Source organism: Eschrichtius robustus, chromosome 13 (assembly GCF_028021215.1).
Source record: "Eschrichtius robustus isolate mEscRob2 chromosome 13, mEscRob2.pri, whole genome shotgun sequence".
NCBI lineage: Eukaryota > Metazoa > Chordata > Mammalia > Artiodactyla > Eschrichtiidae > Eschrichtius > Eschrichtius robustus.
This window is the reverse complement of record NC_090836.1, coordinates 46,433,667-46,453,390: the sequence shown is the minus strand read 5'-3', so window position 1 is coordinate 46,453,390 and position 19,724 is coordinate 46,433,667. Positions and strand designations below refer to the sequence as shown.

Here is a 19,724-nt window from a genome sequence, read left to right as displayed (position 1 = left end):
GGAGCCAAAGACTTAGTGTTTTGGAGGGAGGGGGTGGAGATGGGTGGGATACAAGTGGGGAACCCTGAGAATCACTAGGACTCACATCTTCCTCCAGTGCCCCTGCCCCCATCCGCTCCCCCTACTTTCTCAGGGCAGGCCCAGCCCTCTCAGTCCTCGGGTGTGCCCTCTTTCTACCTTCACTCTTGGTCTCCCCAGTCCTGCCCACCTCTTCCTGTCTTTCTTTCCTATTGCTCCTTCTCCAGGCCCGTGGTGGGGTCCTGCTGGGGGCGGTGGCCAAGGCTGGCCCCATGGCCCAACTATGCTGGCAGGAGGCACCACTATTCCAGCTGTTGGTCAAAGAAAAGGAGGGGTCTGAGCACAAAGTCTGCTTCTCCAGGGACTTCAAACCCGTGGTAGATGTGCTGATCCAGCCTCAAGGAACAGAAACCTGGGCTAACCACCCCGCCCCGCATTGCCTCTTTCTCCTTTCTCGCAGATTCATTTCTTTTTTATTAAAGATTTTTTTTTGATGTGGACCATTTTTTCAAAGTCTTCATTGAACTTGTTACAATATTGCTTCTGTTCCACGTTTTGGTTTTTGGCTGCGAGGCATGTGGGATCCCAGCTCCCCGACCAGGGGTGGAGCCCGCACCCCCTGCCCTGGAAGGCAAAGTCTGAACTGCCAGGGAAGTCCCTCTCCCAGATTCTTGTCTGCTCCCTCTCAGGAGAAACCTTAGTCATGCTGACTCTCAGGTGGAGACCACTGCACTCCCGAGCAGGTCCTGGTCCAGAACCACACAGCAGCCGAGCTCCCGGTCCAGGTGGTTCATGGAAGGCCAGGGGCTGCAGCTGCCTGTCCTGCCCAGTCACCAGCTGGGCATCTGGATTGACCCTGTTGTAACAGTGACACGGGCTGGGGGGAGGCTGGGACAGGAGTCAGGCAAGGGTAGGGAGGAGGAGGGGCCAGAGGTCAGGGGCTGGGGGCCGCAGGAGCAGTGAAAGGAATGGGTAAGAATGGGGGTGAGAGCTGAGGATCCAGCCTGGTAGTGGGGTGGGGGTGGGGCTGGAGCTGGAACTCTGGGCCAAGGCCAAGTTGAGTAGGAGGAGCTAAAGGAGGCTGGGTTGTCTCTCCCAACCCTTTCCTTGGCCATCTCAAGTGGGGTGGTGTCCAGATATTTTTCAAAGTGAAATCATCTTAATTCCCATGAGTCTAAAAACAGGGTATGATCAAGACTTTATCATTCTTAAGGTAACAAAATTGATCCCCTTCATTCTCTTCTGACCCTCACAACTGCCCTGTGAGGTGAGGAAGGGAGTAGTCTCCCTCCTGCTTAAGTGGGAGAAAGCTGAGGCTCAGGGAGGGCGAGAGTTTAGTCCAAGTCACCCACTCACGTGGGGCAGAACATGTCTCTCACCAAGGCTTCTGACCTCAGGGCGCTGCTTGCTGACGGCGAACATGGTGCACCCAGCACCGGAGCTGGTGTGTCAAGACCCTGTTTCTCATCTGCAGGTGGTGCCTGAGTCAGTGGCTTCATCTCTCTGAGCCTTACTTTCCTCACAGTGAGGAGGTAAGCTGACTTTGGCAATGATGATGTTCTCCTGGGTACCACGGCGCGCTGACCTAGTCTTGCCCAGAGTCGGAGTTGGCCGCACAGTGACTGGAGGCCCCTCTCTATGCCCACAGACTCCAACAATCAGAACATCTCCAACCTTGCCCTTGTTTTGATCTAACCCTGCCATCTGGGAGCTGCCATCAAGCACCCATGCCTCCCTCATATCCAAAGCTGGGCCTCTGGATTGAAATCTCAGGCCCCCAATTCAGACCCAACCTCTTGACCTTAAGTCCCAGCATCACCCTTCCTACCTTCCCTAGTGAAGAGATGCACCCTTTTCCTTTCTCTCTCCCATCCCTGTCTCCTCCCCTTCTTTCTCTCCACCCCCTCCTTCTTGTCTGTTTCCCCTCTCCTATCCCCCAACCTCTCCCTTGTCTTCCACCCTCCTCTATTTGCTCCTGTATCTCTGTGCCCCTCTCCAACCCTCCTCAACTCTTCCCTCTCTTTCCTCCTCTCCTTCCCCATGCCTCCTGGCTCCTCTACCATGCTCCCCTGCCCCCAAGGGCTTCTGCAGGTAGAAGTTCCCAGTTCACTGGGGCCTCTACTACCAGGGCGCCTGCGTCTTACCTCTGAGCTGGCCCCTCCCAGTGGGGCTCAGGCAGGGGTCCTGCTGAGTGGAGGGGAGAAGGTGTCTGCAGCAGGCGCTGGACTCTGTACGGATCTGAGCTTTGGGAGGCCTTGGGCGCTGGCTACAAGCTACTGTGTGTTGCACTGGGTCTGGCCGATGCCTACATGCTCTCAGATGGCACCACCCTTGCTTGGGACACCTGAGACCCCCATGCCCTGCTGCTGGCCCTGGTTGGAGAGCTAGAGGGCAGCCTGGCTCTGCTGTGTGGGCAGGGGACAAGCCCACTCCAGCTCACCCACCACCAGCCAGTGCCAGGCGCTGAAGGTACAGAAGCCTGAGCTAATCAGGTGGCTTGGTGGCATTTCTGGACACTAGCACTTGGAGTTGGTGCTGAAAGCTCTGAAGGATGTGATGTGAAGGCCAAGTCTGAGGTCAGCCTCCTCCCCACTCAGAGGTACACAGGGTTCTATGCCTACTTCCCAGGCTAGCGGGGTAGGCCATTCTTTTTAAAAAAATTGTGTTAGGGACATAGAGAACAGACTGGTGGTTGCCAAGGGGGAGGGGGTTGGGGGAGGAATGGAGTGCGAGGTTGGGGTTAGCAGATGTAAGCTTTTTTTTTTTCACTTTTTTTTTTTTGGCCTCATCGAGGCATGTGGGATCTTACTTCCCCGACCAGGGATCAAACCCGTGCCCCCTGCAGTGGAAGCACAAAGTCCTAACCACTGGACCGCCAGGGAATTCCCCAAGCTTTTATATATAGAATGGATAAACAACAAGGTCCTACTGTATAGCACAGGGAACTACATTCAATATCTTATGATAAACCATAATGGAAAAGAATATAAAAAAAGAATGTATATATATGTATAACTGAATCACTTTGCTGTACAGCAGTAATTAACACAACTTTGTAAGTCAACTATACTTCAATAAAAAATTGTGTTAAATAAAATTAAAAAAAAATTATGTATACATAACACAAAATTTACCCTTTTAACCATTTTTCAAGTGTTCAGCGGCTCTAAGTATATTCACGTGTTGTGCAACTGTCACTACCATCCATCTCCAGAACTTTTCCATCTTCCTAAACAGAAACTGCATACCCAGTGGAACAATAACTCCCTATTCCTCCCAGCCCCCGGCAGCCACCACACTACTCTCTGTCTCTATGAAGGTGACCAGGCATGGACTTTTCTTGCCCTCTCCCTTCCAGCTCCACACAGGTCTGTTCTCCGGGGTTTCCCTGGCCCCATCCTTTCCTATCTTCCTTGGCCCCATTCTTTCTCTCCCATTGCGTGACCAAGCTGCTGCAGTACTCTGCACTGGCCACAGTTTGCTCCCTGCCCTCCCCCTGGCGTTCCTCTAGGAGGGTCCCATTCTCCTGACCTTCACCTCAGCTCCACCCCTGTCTACCTGGATGCCTCCACTCCCCGCTCAGCAGGTGCTTGGGATCCTGCCCTGACATTGCTCTGGAAAAGGCCGCCCCATCCAGTGGCCTTCTCTGGCATCTCACCTTTCTTTACTATTTGGCGCTTCTGGCCACTGTCCCCTCCTCCTGTCATGGACTTCTCTTTTCTCTTGGCCTCTGAGAGAGAGAGGAAAAAGCACGGGCTTTGGAACCCCCAGAGATATGGGTTCAAATCCTAACACTGCCCTTTACCTGCTTGGACTCTGGGCACATCACTCCCTGTCTCTGAGCCTCAGTTTCCTTATCTCTACAACAGGACAAATCATACGGACCTCACCGGGTTGTCATGAGGATTAAATGAACTCATGGCTCTAAGTGCCCAGCACAGTGCCTGGCAGAGTGCAGGGGTCCAGCTCTGCAACTTCCTTTCCCTTTCAGCTCCTTTACTCCCCCATGTTCCTTAAACATAAGGGTTTCCCAAAACTCTGTCTCTGTTTTCTTCTCTTGCTCTGGCCTTCACCCATCTATGGATTTAGATATCACTTTTTTTATATATATATATTTTTAAAATTTTATTTATTTTTGGCTGCGCTGGGTCTTTGTTGCTGCGTGTGGGCTTTCTCTAGTTGCGGCGAGCGGGGGCTACTCTTCGTTGCGGTGCGTGGGCTTCTCATTGCGGTGGCTTCTCTTGTTGCGGAGCACGGGCTCTAGGCGCACAGGCTTCAGTAGTTGTGGCACGCGGGCTTCAGTAGTTGTGGCTCGCGGGCTCTAGAGCGCAGGCTGAGTAGTTGTGGCGCACGGGCTTAGTTGCTCCGCAGCATGTGGGATCTTCCCGGGCCAGGGATCGAACCTGTGTCCCCTGCATTGGCAGGCGGATTCTTAACCACTGCGCCACCAGGGAAGTCCTAGATATCACTTTTTATCTCCAGTCTGACTACGCCTCCCTCCTGAGTTTCACATCCCCAATTCCAGGTGGGACATCTCCACGCAGCTGCCTCTCGTGTGCCTCCTGCCTTGGGTGACAACCACCTCTCCCCTGGGCGTCCAGGTTTGGAAACTCTGAGTCATCTCAGACTCTTCCCACTTCCTCTCCTGCTCCCACAGGTAAGCAGTCACCCCATTCTTTGATCTTCCCTCTGAAGGGCCTTTCCAAGGATTTTCCCCTCCTTTCCCTGGTTCTGGCCTTCATCAGCTCTCCCTTGGACCATGATGTGCCAGCTACCCTCCAGGCACTCATCCCTCCTTTCACGGTAGGGCCAATCCCAAGAGAGTTCACTCTCTCCCCTCTGCCTCTAGAACACACCCCACACAGCCACTAGGTTCTCAACAGTCCTGTCACCCAGACTGTCTTCTTTTTTTGCTTCATCTATTGTTTTATGAAGTATTCCAAAATAAATTACAGACAGGACATCTCACCCTTAAATATTTTAGTATGCATCTTTAAAAAATAATTTTCCTATATAATCATACTATCATCACGGCTAACAAAATTATTTTCTCATGTCTAATCCTCAGTTTATATTCAGATTTGCCTAGCTGTTCCCAAAATGTCTTTCACAGTCAGTTTGTTCAGGCAAAGATTCAGTCAAAGACCAAGCATTATACTTGGTGGTTAGGTAGCTAAAGTTTCTCCATCTTGACTTCAGACCACCTTCCCCCACTTCCATCTGTCACCACATCCTTCCTCAGCCCTGTGAGCTGGCCAACCCCAATGTGTCATGGACTTTTTTTTTTTAATATTTATTTATTTATTTGTCTGCGCCGGCTCTTAGTTGCGCCATGCATGTGGGATCTAATTCCCTGATCAGGGATCGAACCCGGGTCCCCTGCATTGGGAGCTCGGAGTCTTAACCACTGGACCACCGAAGTCCCCATGGACTTTGAAAACGACTCCTTTTTTACACTTGGCCCTTTCCTTGTCCCTGGAACGGAGCGACTACCCTTTTATTGTCTAAGGTCACCTGGGAGCGCACCACCCACCTCTGTGAAATCCGTTCTTTTTCTTTCTTCTCTGGGGCAGAGGCACCACCTGTCCTTCCCTCTGAGCTCATCCAGCTGCCACCAGGGGTTTCTGCCTCTGTTCACAGTGTGGGCTCGGTTCTGCCTGCTGGCAGAGGACAGGGCCACCAATTGCCTCACCTCGCTGGCCCTGCGCCCGGCACGTGCCTGGCAGAAACAGATGAATATACTCCTTTCTTCAGCATCTTTGCTTCTCCTCCACAGCCTGCCTGCCGTGATAACTGGGAAGCAAAGTCCAGAAGGGGCTTGGTGTGTCTTCCTGGAAGATTGTGATCCTGGAAACTGGTTCTCAGCCCAGTCCAGGTCTCCTTCCTTCTGCTCTTACAGTTTCCTTCCTTGTGTACACATACCGAAGGCTCAGGAAACGGTTCTTCAGGCAGGACCAGAAGAACGTAAGGGGTGGGGTCCAGGCCAGGGGGGCAGGGGTGTGGTGGTTGGTTCTGTCCTTTGCTTGTTCACACGGCTCCTTCTGGGACCACCATGGCCCACAGGGAGGGAGGCAGCTTGAGACCACCCCCTCACCTTCCAGTCCTCTCCTGGCCTTGCCCTCTCGGCTGTCCGCTAGGATGGGATGGGGAAATCCAGGGGATATATGCCATGCCCGCCTTAGTGTCCTCCCCACGCCTCCACCGTTAACAGGCTGATCCAGGAGGGGTGGGAGCTGACCTCAGCAATCCTCTCCCAGAGGGAGGGACCTGACTCTGACGTGCCATGATTGGGTGGAATGGTGCTGGGAAGGGCTTCCTCCACTTCTCGGCTCACTACTCAGGAGCCCTAGAAAATGGAGAAGGGACTAAGGGAGAGGGACAGGAACACCCACTCTAGGACGCTGGGGGACTCCCAGGGTGTGAGGCTGGGGACTTTCTGAAAGTTTATTCTGCCCCTACCCGATTCCAGAGAGCCAGCAGCGCCCTCTGCTGACTCGGGGAAGGGGTGGAACGGAGTTGGAGCGAGAGGAAGGGAGTGGGCTCTGGGTGGAGGATGCAGGCCTCTTGAAGACCATCTTGTCACCTCGACTCAGCTCTGCCGCCCGGCCGGGCGCTCAGAGAGTAACTTCGGGCCGCTCATCCCTCCTTTGGCTCTCACACGTCTCCTCCGCTTCCCTGAGCCAGAGAGAACCTGGCGGCGCCGGGTCCCGCTCTCCTACCCCGAGGTAGCACCCTTCTGGCGGCGCCAGGCACCCCGAGGTCCTGCCCTGGGCGTTCTCTCTTTGCGGGGGTGGGCGCTGTCTTACGGGTAGGGGCCACGTGGCCTCGACCGGGCTGGGGGCTCAGCCTTCCCCACGCGGGCTGGGTGACTCAGGCTGCAGCTGTTCCCGCGTCACATGAGGGAGGCTGGGGCCACTCGGCGGGGGAGGGGGCTGTGGCTGGAGCCGGGGCGGGGCCGTGCGCCGGGCGGGGCCAGAGCCGGGGGGCGCAGCTAGAGAGCCCCTGAACCGCGGCGGGAGAGCAGCGCACAGCTTCGGGGAGCCAAGGTGAGGCCGCGGGGCTCGCGCCGGTTTCCGCGTGGGGTGGGGAGGGGCTCGCCCCGGGCCTCCGAAGAGCCGCCGCGCTCCCCGCCGCTCCCGAGGCCCTTGCAACTTTGCAAAGTTCCGGAGGCCCGGGGCGGGGGCGCGCCGGCCGCGCTTCTGTTTGGCGGTGGTTAGAACCCAGGGGAAAGGGCCTGGGGGTCGGGCTGGGGCTGAGGACTGTTTTTCGTGACTAGTTGGGTGGGGAGGGGTTGTTTAACGCCTGGGGGCTGGAGGGCCGAGGGTGGGCGTCCGGCCCCGGCCCCTGCCCCTGCCGGCGCCCCGGGTTGGGTCCCAGGCCTTGGAGGCGGCGGGGCGGGGTCCGGGCTGGGCGGCGGGCGCCCGGGCGCCCCCGCCCCTCTCCTGCGGGGAGAAGAGGGGGCTGGGAGACGTGGATCTGACCGCGCGTTTCCGGGTGGGAGGGGCCGGGAATGGGGGCCCCGCAGGGAAGGTCTCGAGGGCCGGCAGGGAGCTCGGAAGCCGAGATCCCCCCTCGACCGGTTCTGATCCCCCTGCCGTCCCCTCTGCCCCAGGCCAGGCAGCCATGGCGGTGGAAGGAGGAATGAAATGTGTCAAGTTCTTGCTCTACGTTCTTCTGTTGGCCTTTTGCGTGAGTGGGGAGCGGGGACGGTGAGGGCGCGCTGGCAGGGTGCGGGGAGACCTGGCTCCGGAGTGGTGAGGGCTGAGGGGCCAGGAATGAAGGCAGCTGGGGACCAGATGTGGGAGGAAAGCCCGGGGAACGACCGAGGCCAGCGCGGCCGTCCTCTCCTCCTCCAGCTTTTAGGAATCTCTGAGGCTGGTTTGTACCGACAATGGCCGGCCACCCTCCCCGTAACCCCTCCGGGCCCTTCCTGTCTGGTGACCCAATCTCTTGTGATATGGGGCAGTGGGGCAACCAGCCAACCGCCTGATGCTATCGCCACCCTCCTCTCACCCCCTCCACTCCCTCATTCCTCGCCATTCCCTCATCACCCCTCCCCGCTGCTTGGGGTGGGTAAGGGCTCTGCCCACCTCAATTGCTCCCGTCCTGGGCTCCTGGCTGGAGAGGCTACTGTTTGTCCAGGAGGGGGCAGGCTACTTTTACCCCCTTTTCCTCCTCCCTTCTCCTCCCTGGCCTAGTTGGCCTGAGGAACCCTAGTCACAGCTGATGAGGATGTGGTGGGCATTGGAGGATAGTGAGAGAGCAGTTCTGGGAGCCCTAGAGGCCCATAGGAAGAGGCTCAAAGGAAGCACTATTCTTTGTTAGGATTATGTGCCTTGGGGTCAAGGCTTTCTGGGAACTTCTCTTTTTGCTTTTGGTGAGGAGCTGCTTGAAGGAAGGCGTGGTTCCTCCCGCCTGCCTTCTCCCAGAGAGCCTTGAACAATTTCCCAGCCCTCACTGTGGGGCAAGGACGCGTCCTCCTTGTCCCCCGTAGTCAAAAGTTTCCTGGAGCTGTGAGAATCGGTCTCTCTGGCGCGGGGTTCCGCCTGTGTCCTGGGTGCACCCGCCACCCTCCACCGTGGAGGGCTGATGGGTTGTGGGTCTTCTGAATCCTGACCTGCCCTCCTCCCAGGCCTTTGCAGTGGGGCTGATCGCCGTGGGCATAGGGGCCCAGCTCGTCCTGAATCAGACCATCACCCCGGGGACCACCCCTGGCTCCCTGTTGCCCGTGGTCATCATCGCAGTGGGTGCCTTCCTCTTCCTGGTGGCCTTCGTGGGCTGCTGTGGAGCCTGCAAGGAGAACTACTGTCTTATGATCACGGTGAGTGGGTGCGGGCCAGCCTGGGTGCCTGGGACTGCGGAAGGGCATTTCTCTGGAGGGGGCTTGTCGGGGTGGGTGGGTGAGGGAAACCTTGGTGAATGTTCCCGAGACCAGCAGGCCCCTCTCACCCAGACTCCAAACGTGACTCCCGTCCTTTGCATCTGCAGTTTGCCATCTTCCTGTCCCTTATCATGCTGGTGGAGGTGGCTGCAGCCATTGCTGGCTATGTGTTTAGAGACAAGGTAAGCAGGGAGTAAGGGGAGGGCCTTGCCTCAGAGGTCTGGATACTCTGGGACCCAGGTGCCCTGAATTCTGGCCTCAACAGTGCTCCTCCCTACTCCCAGGTGATATCAGAATTTAATAAGGATTTCCGGCAGCAGATGCAGAATTATCCCAAAAACAACCACACAGCATTGATCCTGGACAGGATGCAGGAAGACGTGAGTGGGGTTGCTGGGAGCAGGGGTAATGGGGGAGGGAGATTCTCATCTCCATGTTGAAGATGGAGGTTCACCTAACAGCCTTTCCCCCCATATCTTTCTGCAGTTTAAGTGCTGCGGGGCGGCTAACTACACAGACTGGGAGAAGATCCTGATCGTGACCAAGCGAGTCCCTGACTCCTGCTGTGTCAATGTCACTCAGGGCTGTGGGATTAATTTCAACATGAAGGATATCCATACTGAGGTAGGGAGGGGGCTGAGATAGTAGGGGACTTGGGGAAGCTGGGAAATGTTTCAGGAGGAAAGAGGGACCCGGGGTGGAGGTGGAGAGGGTTGGGGCTCTGGGAAGTTGGGCATCAGGGATGGGGAGGGAATTTGGGAATGCTAGGGGTGGGGTGAAAGGTACAGAGGGTGGGGGAGAGACAGGGGGTCCAAGGAAGGTGGGTGGGAAGTTTCTGATGGTGTCTTGTGTGCCTGCCACCCTTCAGGGCTGTGTGGAGAGGATCGGGGGCTGGCTGAGGAGCAAAATGCTGGTGGTGGCTGCAGCAGCCCTGGGCATTGCCTTTGTGGAGGTGAGAGATGCCCTTGAGCATCTGGGATCTAGGGGCAGTGGGAGGGTGCTGAGCAGGAGGTGCTGGCCTGGGGAGGGGAGCCCTGGTTGTGTTTGGGGTCTCTTGGGTGGGTCCTGGGTACCTTGCCTTCCTGACTCCTCTTCACCCCCATCTCTGTCTTTCTTTCTAGGTCCTGGGTATCATCTTTGCCTGCTGCCTTGTGAAGAGCATCCGAAGTGGCTATGAGGTGATGTAGGGGGTCTAGTCTCTTCAGCCCCCTCATCCAGGGGAGTGGGTAGTATACTCCAGGTTTTTCAATTAAACGGATTATTTTTTCAGACCGAAAAGAGAGAGAGTCTCAGTTTGTCTTAAAGAGTGATACCTTATCCCTTCCCCCTCCTCATCCATGTTCCTCTCCTCTGGGACCTTGTTCTGTTTGCACCTCTGGAAAGGCAAGCCTATTTTGGGGGGTCTGGGGGAAAGGAGGATTGTGCTGAAGGCGTTCGTTGGGCTGGCAGTGGAAGTGGGGATCCTGAGGAGGCTGAGGCCCACTGCCCTCCCTGTATCCTAGTCTCGTGCTACCAGGCTCAGTGCTGAAGGGTTTGTGAAGCCATTTCCCACGTCAAAGGGATTCTCTACAAAGGTCCTACCTGGGAGAGACCAGCCCACGTCCACTGTCGACATCTTCTTTCTGGCCTTCTGCCCACCTCTGAGGGCCCAGCAACTCCTTGCCACACTGACCCTCAAGGGGGCCTGGCTCCTTTCAGGATGGTGACAAGTTGCTTTTATACCTGTGTGGCCAGTGTCTATCCTTCTTGACTTACGTTAGATAACAGAAGAATTTAAGAGGGTATTGGCTTTTTTCCCATGAAAACCACCCAGCTTGGCCTTGACCCCTCTTCATCACCTCCCCATGCCCCCATTCCCACTGCAAACACTGAATTTCAACCTTACTCCAGGTAGAAAGGAAACATCCAACAGTGCCCTCTAGTGGCCACCCCTCCAGGTGCAGCTTCAAAGATGCCTTACAGATGCAAGACAATCCCCTTGCGCCCCCCAGTGGGTGCTGGTTGTTTTGCAGGTACTAAATGGGCCAGAGACCCTGGAGGATGTCAGCCTAGGTTAGTTAGGAGTTACATGGAGTCTTCCACTGGGCACCTTCATTTTTGCCCACCTACAGTGCGTTTTGTTTTGTTTTGTTTTGTTTTGTTTTGAACAATACACATTTTAATTAATTAATTTTTTACTTTTGGCTCTGTTGGGTCTTCGTTGCTGTGTGCGGGCTTTCTCTAGTTGCGGCGAGCGGGGGCTATTCTTCATTGCGGTGTGCGGGCTTCTCATTGTCATGGCTTCTAGTGTTGCAGAGCACGTGCTCTAGGTGCCCGGGCTTCAGTAGTTGTGGCACGCAGGCTCAGTAGTTGTGGTGCATGGGCTTAGTTGCTCCGTGGCATGTGGGATCTTCCCGGACCAGGGCTCTAACCCGTGTCCCCTGCATTGGCAGACGGATTCTTTACCACTGTGCCACCAGGGAAGCCCCAGTACACATTTATTCAGTGCCTGTTTTGTACCAGGCAGTGCAGGGTGGGGGACAGAAATAAATCAAAGTCCTTGCCTTGAACAACAACCTCTTGCTGGAGAGCTGGGTTCAGTAGACCGCCTGAGCAGGCTTGGGAAGGACCCAGGTGAGCACAGCATCCACCAGGCTGGCTGGCAGGTAGGAGGCTGGCAGCCAGAGCAGCTTGGCGTCCCAGCCTGGGCTGTAGCGGGTTCTGGGGTGACGGGCAGTCAGGGCATGCTCCAGGCACCTGCTCACCTTGGTCAGGTCCGGGTCACAGATCAGGTTCATGATGCGCTGCTGCACTCTCAGATCTGCAGCCCAGCGGACGGTTGTAATCAGTGTCCCTGTCCCGTTCCAGCCTACCTCAGGCCCTATCTCCTGGGTCCTGGGGCTTGCTGCCCAGTAGAGGTGAGAGGGGTCCTCAGTCCCCTCCCCAGTTTGGGGAGTGGGCAGGTTGCACATGGCCTGGGTGTTCTCCTATGGCATCCCATTCACCCTCACCCCTTCCCTGACTGCCCTACCCACCTCCTCCCAGCAGGCTGGTGCAGGCCTGGCCTTTGTGGCACTCTCATTTCCCTTCATATGCCCCTGCGTGGGCCCATCATCACTCACACTTGGTGAGGAAGGTCTCCCCATAGAGGGCCTGTGTGGCTGGAGGCAGCCGTGCCCAGCAGGCCTGCAGGTTGTCCTCCAGACTTTCCAGGTTTGTCACAGGGGTTCTGAAGAAGCCAGGCTCCACGATAGAGACTCGTACCCCAAAAGGAGCCACGTCCCGCCTGGAGTGGGGGCAGCGGGAGGTTTCTGGGTTCTTGTCTTTATAGGGAGAGGACTTCAGGGACATGGGTAGGGAGGCTAAGATGGGAAAGCATCACAGGGTCAGGGGTCATGACAGGAAGGGATATCCCCGCTGCCCTGGGATGAGGGGCAAGTGGGGCAGAGGGAAGGAGGTATTTTTGAGGTTTGTTTTCCTTTGTATTCTCTTCTAGCATCTAGAGCAGGGACCTGCAAACTTCTTAAAGGGCCAGACAGTAAATATTTTTCGCATTGCAGATCTAAAATTAATGATATTATGTAGCTACTTATATAACCATTTACAGTGTCACCACTTAAAAATGTAAAAGCCATTAGTAGCTTGTAGGCAGCTGGCGAGATCTGGCCTGAGAACCACAATCTGCCGACTCCTGAACTGGAAGAACACATTCCCTAGATCCCAAAACACAGGGTTGAGCCCCAAGTGCTGGATATGGAGGGTGTAGACTGGTATTTGCTGGGGGAAGGCGGGAGTACTCGGCACAGATTGCAGAAGTCCAACTATAGAGTATGTGTTCCGTGATGCTGATTGGAAAATTAAAAGACTGAGGCATAGGGACAAAAGTAGATACTGATGTTATCTGCTGAGTGATGGTGACAGAGGAAGACTTCCTTCAGGAGGTGGGCCCAGCTTGGGGGAATCGAACTCTGTTCCTGTGTCATCCTTAAGTCTCCCTTGTGCTCTCGTGGGACTTCGAACATTATTGTCTAAAGATGAGGGGCAGGAGAATGTAATGACCAGGGTCTGTAGGCAAGCAGACCCGGGGAATACGTGCCAGCGCTCCCACTAACAATCATGTGGTCTTGGGTAACTTATGTTACCTAAGGGTGTTAACACCTACCCTTACAGGATTTTTGGGAGAACTGAATGAGAAAGTGTTCAGTAGAGGTACTAGCTCGTGGTAAGTAATAGTTGTTATTAGTAATAATAACATTAAAAAGATGAGAGCGGGCTTTTGGGGGCATTTTCTATGTGCCAGGCTCTGTTGGGGCCTCACATGTACCTCACTTTACTCACCCATGAGGCAGGCCTTCTCATCCTGATTTAACAGAGGAGGAACAAACTGGGGAAAAGAGAAGTAACTGCCTAAGGTCACCAAGCTCACATGAGAGAAAGCTGGGATTTGAACCCACAAACTCGAGCCCTAAACTGTCTCTAAGTTTGCACCACGCGCTGTTTTCATCAGCTCTGCAGGGCAGATGCTAATTTGCTTGTTGAGTGGGCTCCCGCTGGACTGGGACCAGGGCCCGGCACCCCTCACCTCAGGCTGTCAGAGAACGCCTCCAGGCCAAACTTGGAGACACAGTAGCCCCCTCCACTGGCTGCCAGGCGGCCCAGGACACTGGTGATGTTGATCACCCGGCCCTGGGCCTGCCGCAGCAGGGGCAGCAGGGCGAGGGTGACCCCGATGGGACCCAGTGTGTTCACATTCAGCACCCGCTGGAAATCCTCCTGTGTCTGCCAAGGTGTGGGCCCGATGATGCCAGCCGTGCCAGCATTATTCACCAGACCAAAAAGCCCTGTGGGGAGGTGAGACAGGCACGGGGTAGGTGAGGCATTCCAATGGCCCCTCTCCTTTCCGGGAGGATCTGAGCCCTGCTCCTCCCCCGTAGCCCCTCTAGCTTCCCACAGCCCCTGCGAGTGCACACCTTACGCCCCGTTCCCGGTGGCCCCCTGCCATACTCACCTGCTTCCCCGACGTGTGTTTCCACCCACTTGGCTGCCTGCCGGACGCTCTGGGGATCTGTGACATCCAGCAGGGTGGTGTGGAGTCGGGAGGAGGCCACCCGCTCGAGGTCCTCTGCCCCTGAGGGCGTCAGGCAGCTGGCCAGGACTCGGAAGCCTCTCTGGTCCAGCCTCAGTGCCAGAAGCCGCCCAAAGCCCGAGTCACAGCCGGTGACAAAGACGAAAGCATCGCTGGTGGGCAGGCTCTGTCGGTCCCTGAGCAACCACAGTGCTGCCCAGAGCGAGACTCCCAGAAGCAGAGGCAGCCACATGGCCGGACCCCACGTGACCTGCAGGTGGCAGCCGAGGCTGGGCAGGGAGACTTGTCTAGCTTACTCTGGCCCACCAGCCCTCGCCCCTCATACCTTCCCCCTAGCTGGAAGTCTCTGGTTTGAGCAGACTAAGAAATTATCTGCTTGGTAGATAACTGGCAAACTACAGTTCATCTAAGTAAAGCGAAGATCTGGGCAGACCCTGTTATCTGTGGGTAACAACTAAAACCAGATGAGCTGGGTCCTGTGTGCAGACCCGCCACACAGGAGCAGAGGGATCTTGTTTATCACCTCTTACCTCCTGCTAAACCAGCTGGGCCTTGTTTTTGGAGACACATACGGAGCCCCTGCATTTTAGTCCTGCTGGCTCCAAGCTTTCCGTGTGAGGCTGAGCACCTCACTGTGTCTCTGAACCTGTTTTCTCATCTACCAAGTGGGGCTAACACCCAGCATGCCCACCTGGGACCTGCGGGGGATCAAAGGGGATAAAGTGCGAGGCGGCACATGATAAAGCTTTAGGCTTTGAGTTATCAATACATGAATATCTTGACTGTCTTCTCATAGCCCCCGAGCTCCCAGTACCCTGCTTACCTTCTCAGGGGAAAGCTAGCAGGCACTACAACACCTGAAGTTTCTTCTTTTGCTTTGCTTGAGAAACTTTGCTCCAGGGCTTCCCAGGCTCCCACACTAGCTACCACTGAGGCCAAAGTCCGAGGCAGGTGGACTGGGTGCCAGACGTATTAAGTGCGTGTGGGGCGGGGTGGGGGAGGAGGAGGAGGAGCCAGGGAAGCTGAGGCCTGTGGGTTGAAGCCAGGGCTTGGTACAGGCCAGAAGTGCCCAGTGCCCTGCTTGGCTCTCTTTTCCAGTGGGGCTTCCTGACCACCTCTGTCACAGATTCTTTTTTTTTTTTTTCTAAATTTTTGAATTCCACAAGGCTTAGTCTTTTTTTTAATTTATTTTTTGGCTGCGTCGGGTCTTCGTTGCTGCGCGCGGGCTTTCTCTAGTTGCAGCGAGCGGGGGCTACTCTTCGTTGCGGTGCGCGGGCTTCTCATTGTGGTGGCTTCTCTTGTTGTGGAGCACGGGCTCTAGGTGCCCGGGCTTCAGTAGTTGCAGCTCGCGGGCTCTAGAGCGCAGGCTCAGTAGTTGTGGCACACGGGCTTAGCTGCTCCGCAGCATGTGGGATCTACCTGGACCAGGGCTCGAACCCATGTCCCCTGCATTGGCAGGCGGATTCTTAACCACTGCGCCACAAGGGAAGTCCTGTCACAGATTCTTAAGAGGAGGGATCTGTCAAGGATGGCAGCTGCCCCTCTCTGTTGGTGACCTTGGACCTGTCATTCCTCCCCCTTCCCTGCCCTGAAGTGCTCCCATGCCCAAGAATTAATCTCCCAACTGGTCCAGACTCATGACACTGCTTAGCACCAGGCTGGGAGAGGCCGTGAGCACGTGGAGAGGCAGAGAGCCAGAGCTGGACCAGGCCTGCTCCCTGTCTTGTTTCTCCTCTGCGGGAAATGGAAGTCCTGGGTTAGGAAGCTTGGGACAGGGCCCCCTGCTCTTCTCTGGGGAGGGGTGGGAAACTCCCACCCTCTGCTTACCCAACAGTACCTGCGTCAGGTACCAGGTCCAAGGAGGAGAAGAGAGTTGAGCTTGTAAGAGGAAGCTAGTTCCAGCCTCTACCCAAAAGGTACCATCGCTCAGGGGAAGAGCCTTCGAACCTTCCATTCCTACCCCTCACACTGAGCTAGTAGCTCCTTGAGACAAACACAGAGACATGGAGGCTTGTGTTTTATTCACAGCCTGTCCCCCTCCTTCCTGCCCGCCTGGGGGGAGGTAGGAGGAGTGGGGGAGGGGAGGGCAGTGGGGCTAGGAGGGGGCCGACTGCAGCTGCCCTTTGTAGACGTACTCCAGCGCGGTGGCAATGGTGCGCATGTCCAGCTCGATGCTCCGAGCCCAGTTCTCCACATCCCCGATCTCCTGCAAGGTGGTGGTGGGGTGTGGGAGCCCGGGAGTCAGGGTGGGCGGGGTGTGGCTCTAGGGGATGGATGGGGGCACTTTCATTCCATCCCCTAGAAAGGGCTTTGTGTGGACCCACCAGCTGCTTTTACTTCTCTAGCTTCTGTGACACTGGGGCCATAGATTTCTGGGGTTTCTGGGACGATCCCCACTTCCTCCTCAACCCCAGGCCTGAGGTGACCCCGCTGGAGGCAGCTGATGGGGGCGCAGGATGTGGCTGGAGACATAGGGAGCGTGGCCTACCTTGAGCGCCTGGTTGAAGTTCTCCACCATCCCAATCCACTGGCCTGTCTGCTTGGCAAACTGGGCAGCCTGGACCTGTAGGGTCTTCACCTCATGGTCCAGCTTTCTCTGGTTCATGTAGGCCTGGGCCACGCTAGAGGTTGGAGGAGGAAGGAGGTCAACTCGCCCAGCAGGTGGGGAGTGGTCTCCAGAACTGATACCCCACTGCCAGAGTGGGAGGCCAGTCAGGAGTCAGGCTGGAGAAAACCGTGTGATTTTGGCCATTCCTGGATGTGAGGCAAATGACTACAAAGTACATGCAAATGAGCCCGGTCCCTTCCTTCCACTCCCAGGACTCCCAGGAGAGCCTAGCTGGGAGCTGACCAGAAACATACCACTTCCTACCCCCAGAGGAGTTCTTGAAGCTGGGTGAGAAAAGGGAGGGTTAACCTGGTGGGGCTGGGGGGTATCACTGAGGAAGAAGCTGGGAGGGAAAAGGGGGCATGGGGAAGCTTGGGAAATCCAGCGGCAGGGACACATCTGGCAATGGTTGGAAGGCCAGGGATCTGTGCGAGAAGTTGGGAAGGGAAATTGGGCTCCTCCCTGAATCTGGGGTGGGATGGGAGAGCAACCCCCTCCCCAGGAACTCAGGGTCAAGGGAAGATATCCCAAGGGCTGCTTCTTGGCTCTGTCTCTCTCCCGGTCCTTCTCCTCTCGCCCACACAGATGAACGAACACACACACACACACACACACACACACACACACACACACACACACACACACACTCTCTCTCTCTCTCTCTCTCTCTCTCTCCCCCTTCTGCTCTAGGCAACAGGTTTTCTTTTCTCCTCGATCACGGTTGCCTGCAGTTACATTACTGCCCCAAGGCTGGTATCCCCACCCCCCACCCCGCCCCCCGCTCACCCCCCCGCCCCCGCAATAACTGTGCAATAACTGTTCCCCCTTGTTGGCTGATAAATCTTTCATTCCCCACCCCAAAGCTCTGGGTCAGCTGAGAGACTCCACATCCGCTGCCCCCACCCACTGGAATCTGTGGGGACTGGAGGGGACAAGGGGACGGGCAGGGGGTGTCCAGAGAGTGGGAAGGACACCTGACAGGGGCTGAGATAGACTGAGCCTTTGTTTTCCTTTCCGGGGAATGAGAGGAGCCGTGGGCAGCAACACAAAACCCTTTCTAATCTGGCTTTGGCTTAGCTGCCCTTTAAGCTGAAAGTGGGGTGGCCCCTAGCAAAGGAAGAGAAGCAGGAGAAGCCTGGGCCAACCACAGAGCAGAGCCCAGGAGGCGCCAATGTGGGAGGGAGGGAAGGCACAGACCCTGTCCCTTCTCTCTGGGAGACAGCTGGGTCACGGTACGGGGTGTGGTAGGAGCTGAAACAGTCATAGCAGGGCGCTCCCAATGCTTCAAGATTCCCCTGGGAGTTCCTGAAATCCTCATTTTCCCTGTTGACCTCTTGCTTTCTCTCATTCACAATGCGTGGAGGGAGAGGCCTGGAGGGAAGGGAGATCAGAGGCCCCAACCACAGCCTTCTCTCCCCCTAATCTTCCCGTGATGAGCAATGAAGGTGACAGTTCCTGCCTGGCTCACTTGGGTGACTCAGTCTCTGAATTCACAACCAAGCTATTTGACTTGCCCTGGGGTGGAAGGCATCATACTGCCTCCTTTCTCCCAACAGATGGCCTGGCTATCAGATCATCATCTCTCCACTTTTCTGGGTCACTCAGGGTCAAGAGACAATGTTCTTTGCTCCTTCCCGAGTCTCTGGTCATTACTGGCATCCTCACTTAGGACCAAAGCAAGGGGTGGTCTCTGAAGACCCAGAAAGAAGGGAAGTGACAGCCTGGCTCTAAGGTGGCTCCTGGCATAGGTTCTGCCCTCACCCTCACCAGTTGTGTCATCTCTTTCCTGCCAGCTGCTCTCCAGGTCTGCCAGAGGGTGGGAGGTGGAGAAGGAGGGGCTGGGAAGCTGTGGTGAAGGACGGTGCTCTCCCTCCCGCTGGAAGTGACAGCTGGACTTGGACGGGTGAAGAGAGGTGGCCAGATGGCATCAAGTTGTGAGCACCAGGGAAGTTATTGTTGGGAAGGGGAAATCTGGCTGCTTTTCCAACCACCGCAGCTGTTCCTCCCTGCCCTTGTTAGGGGTCAGAGCTGGCTCAAGCCTCTCTCCATAAAAGTTAAACTGGGTGGGGGGAGGATAGGGGAATGAGCGGGACATCTCATCCCCTCAAGAGCAGTCTGAGGGCTAGACCTTGCCAGTGCCTAAACTTGGGGGGGCGGGGTTGGTGTTGATGGGAAGAGGTTCATACCCCACATTGAGGTGATCCACCAAAGCTTCTGTCAGGCAGGTCGCTGCAGTGATAGCCTCTCGCCTCCTCTTCTCTGGGTGGAGGGGGAAAAGGGATTAGACTGGAGACTTGGTTTTCTGAGGGGTGGTGCTTAAGGTTCCCTCACCCATTCATTACTATTCTGCTAGTTGTGGGAACATTTCAACTAATCTCAGAGTGCCAGAGCTGAAAGGACCTTGCAAAACATAAAGCAAGCCCTTTCATTTTAGCGGTGAGGAAACTGGTACCCTGAGAAGGGAAGCGATTCGCCCAGGGACGCTAACGAGTCTGTGGCAGCGCCCAGGACTCCAGACTCTCAGGCACGCTTTTCCCAATGTCTTGGCTTTAGGATTGGTAACTCCGGGATTCCCAGCCCGGATTCAGAAAACAAGGGCCCCACCCCCATTTCGGTGGTTTCAGGCCTCCAAGAATCCCAGCTCTGCCGGGTCCCCAACCCTTCAGGAGCGTTCCTTCCCACTTCCAGGATGAGCGGCTCCCTGGACCAATCGGCACAGCGTTCCGTGACAGAGGGCGGGGCTAGGATGCCGCTGAGACAGTGTGGGGGGCGTTGCCGTGGGGGGCGGGAGCGCTGCTAGAGACCAGGGCCCGTTGGCAAGAGAACGGAACTCCCCCAAAAGCTCCTCTAATTCCCTCTCCCACATGCCCGTGCCCACTGGCCTGCGCCCTTCCTTGGATTTGGGCCGTTACTCAAGGTCCAGGCTCCGGGCTGAGGCTAGGCCGCGGTGGGAGAGAAAACGACGGACTGGATATTTGGCTCACCCTGCAGCTCCTTGCGTTCATTCTGCTTGGCCTGGTGTTCTTTCAGCAGGCGGGACAGCATGGTCGCGGCGGGCTGGGAGCAGGGCGCGCCCGGCCCCCTCCGGCTTCCGGAACTGGAACGAGCTGCTCGGCTCCCGCGGGGTCCGGGGTCACGTGGCTGCAGTGTCA

At 56.3% G+C, this 19,724-nt stretch overlaps 3 protein-coding genes across 6 annotated transcripts; 1 reads left to right on the top strand and 2 right to left on the bottom strand.

Moving 5' to 3' along the window:
• Positions 1 to 6,959: 6,959 nt before the first annotated feature.
• CD63 (CD63 molecule) lies at positions 6,960 to 10,177 on the top strand. Its single transcript, XM_068559734.1, has 8 exons — positions 6,960 to 7,064; positions 7,631 to 7,707; positions 8,651 to 8,839; positions 9,007 to 9,081; positions 9,184 to 9,279; positions 9,386 to 9,523; positions 9,768 to 9,851; positions 10,021 to 10,177. The coding sequence occupies exons 2-8, from the start codon at positions 7,642 to 7,644 to the stop codon at positions 10,084 to 10,086; spliced, it is 714 nt and encodes a 237-aa protein (XP_068415835.1). The 5' UTR covers positions 6,960 to 7,064; positions 7,631 to 7,641; the 3' UTR covers positions 10,087 to 10,177.
• Positions 10,178 to 10,897: 720 nt separating this feature from the next.
• Positions 10,898 to 15,896, bottom strand: RDH5 (retinol dehydrogenase 5). Of its 4 annotated transcripts, none has more exons than XM_068559728.1 (6): positions 14,788 to 15,896; positions 13,887 to 14,233; positions 13,461 to 13,719; positions 12,001 to 12,164; positions 11,443 to 11,699; positions 10,899 to 11,319 (listed from the first exon to the last, which is right to left on the bottom strand). In XM_068559728.1, exons 2-5 carry the CDS (start codon positions 14,194 to 14,196, stop codon positions 11,476 to 11,478), a joined length of 957 nt encoding a protein of 318 aa, XP_068415829.1. In that variant the 5' UTR covers positions 14,197 to 14,233; positions 14,788 to 15,896; the 3' UTR covers positions 10,899 to 11,319; positions 11,443 to 11,475. The 4 variants fall into 4 exon arrangements, with proteins under 4 accessions (XP_068415830.1, XP_068415829.1, XP_068415831.1 ...); XM_068559730.1 differs by having other exon boundaries at positions 13,887 to 14,214; XM_068559729.1 differs by having other exon boundaries at positions 10,898 to 11,319; positions 13,887 to 15,896.
• Positions 15,897 to 15,968: 72 nt separating this feature from the next.
• Positions 15,969 to 19,724, bottom strand: BLOC1S1 (biogenesis of lysosomal organelles complex 1 subunit 1). Its single transcript, XM_068559735.1, has 4 exons — positions 19,557 to 19,724; positions 18,759 to 18,831; positions 16,453 to 16,585; positions 15,969 to 16,170 (listed from the first exon to the last, which is right to left on the bottom strand). Exons 1-4 carry the CDS (start codon positions 19,615 to 19,617, stop codon positions 16,060 to 16,062), a joined length of 378 nt encoding a protein of 125 aa, XP_068415836.1. The 5' UTR covers positions 19,618 to 19,724; the 3' UTR covers positions 15,969 to 16,059.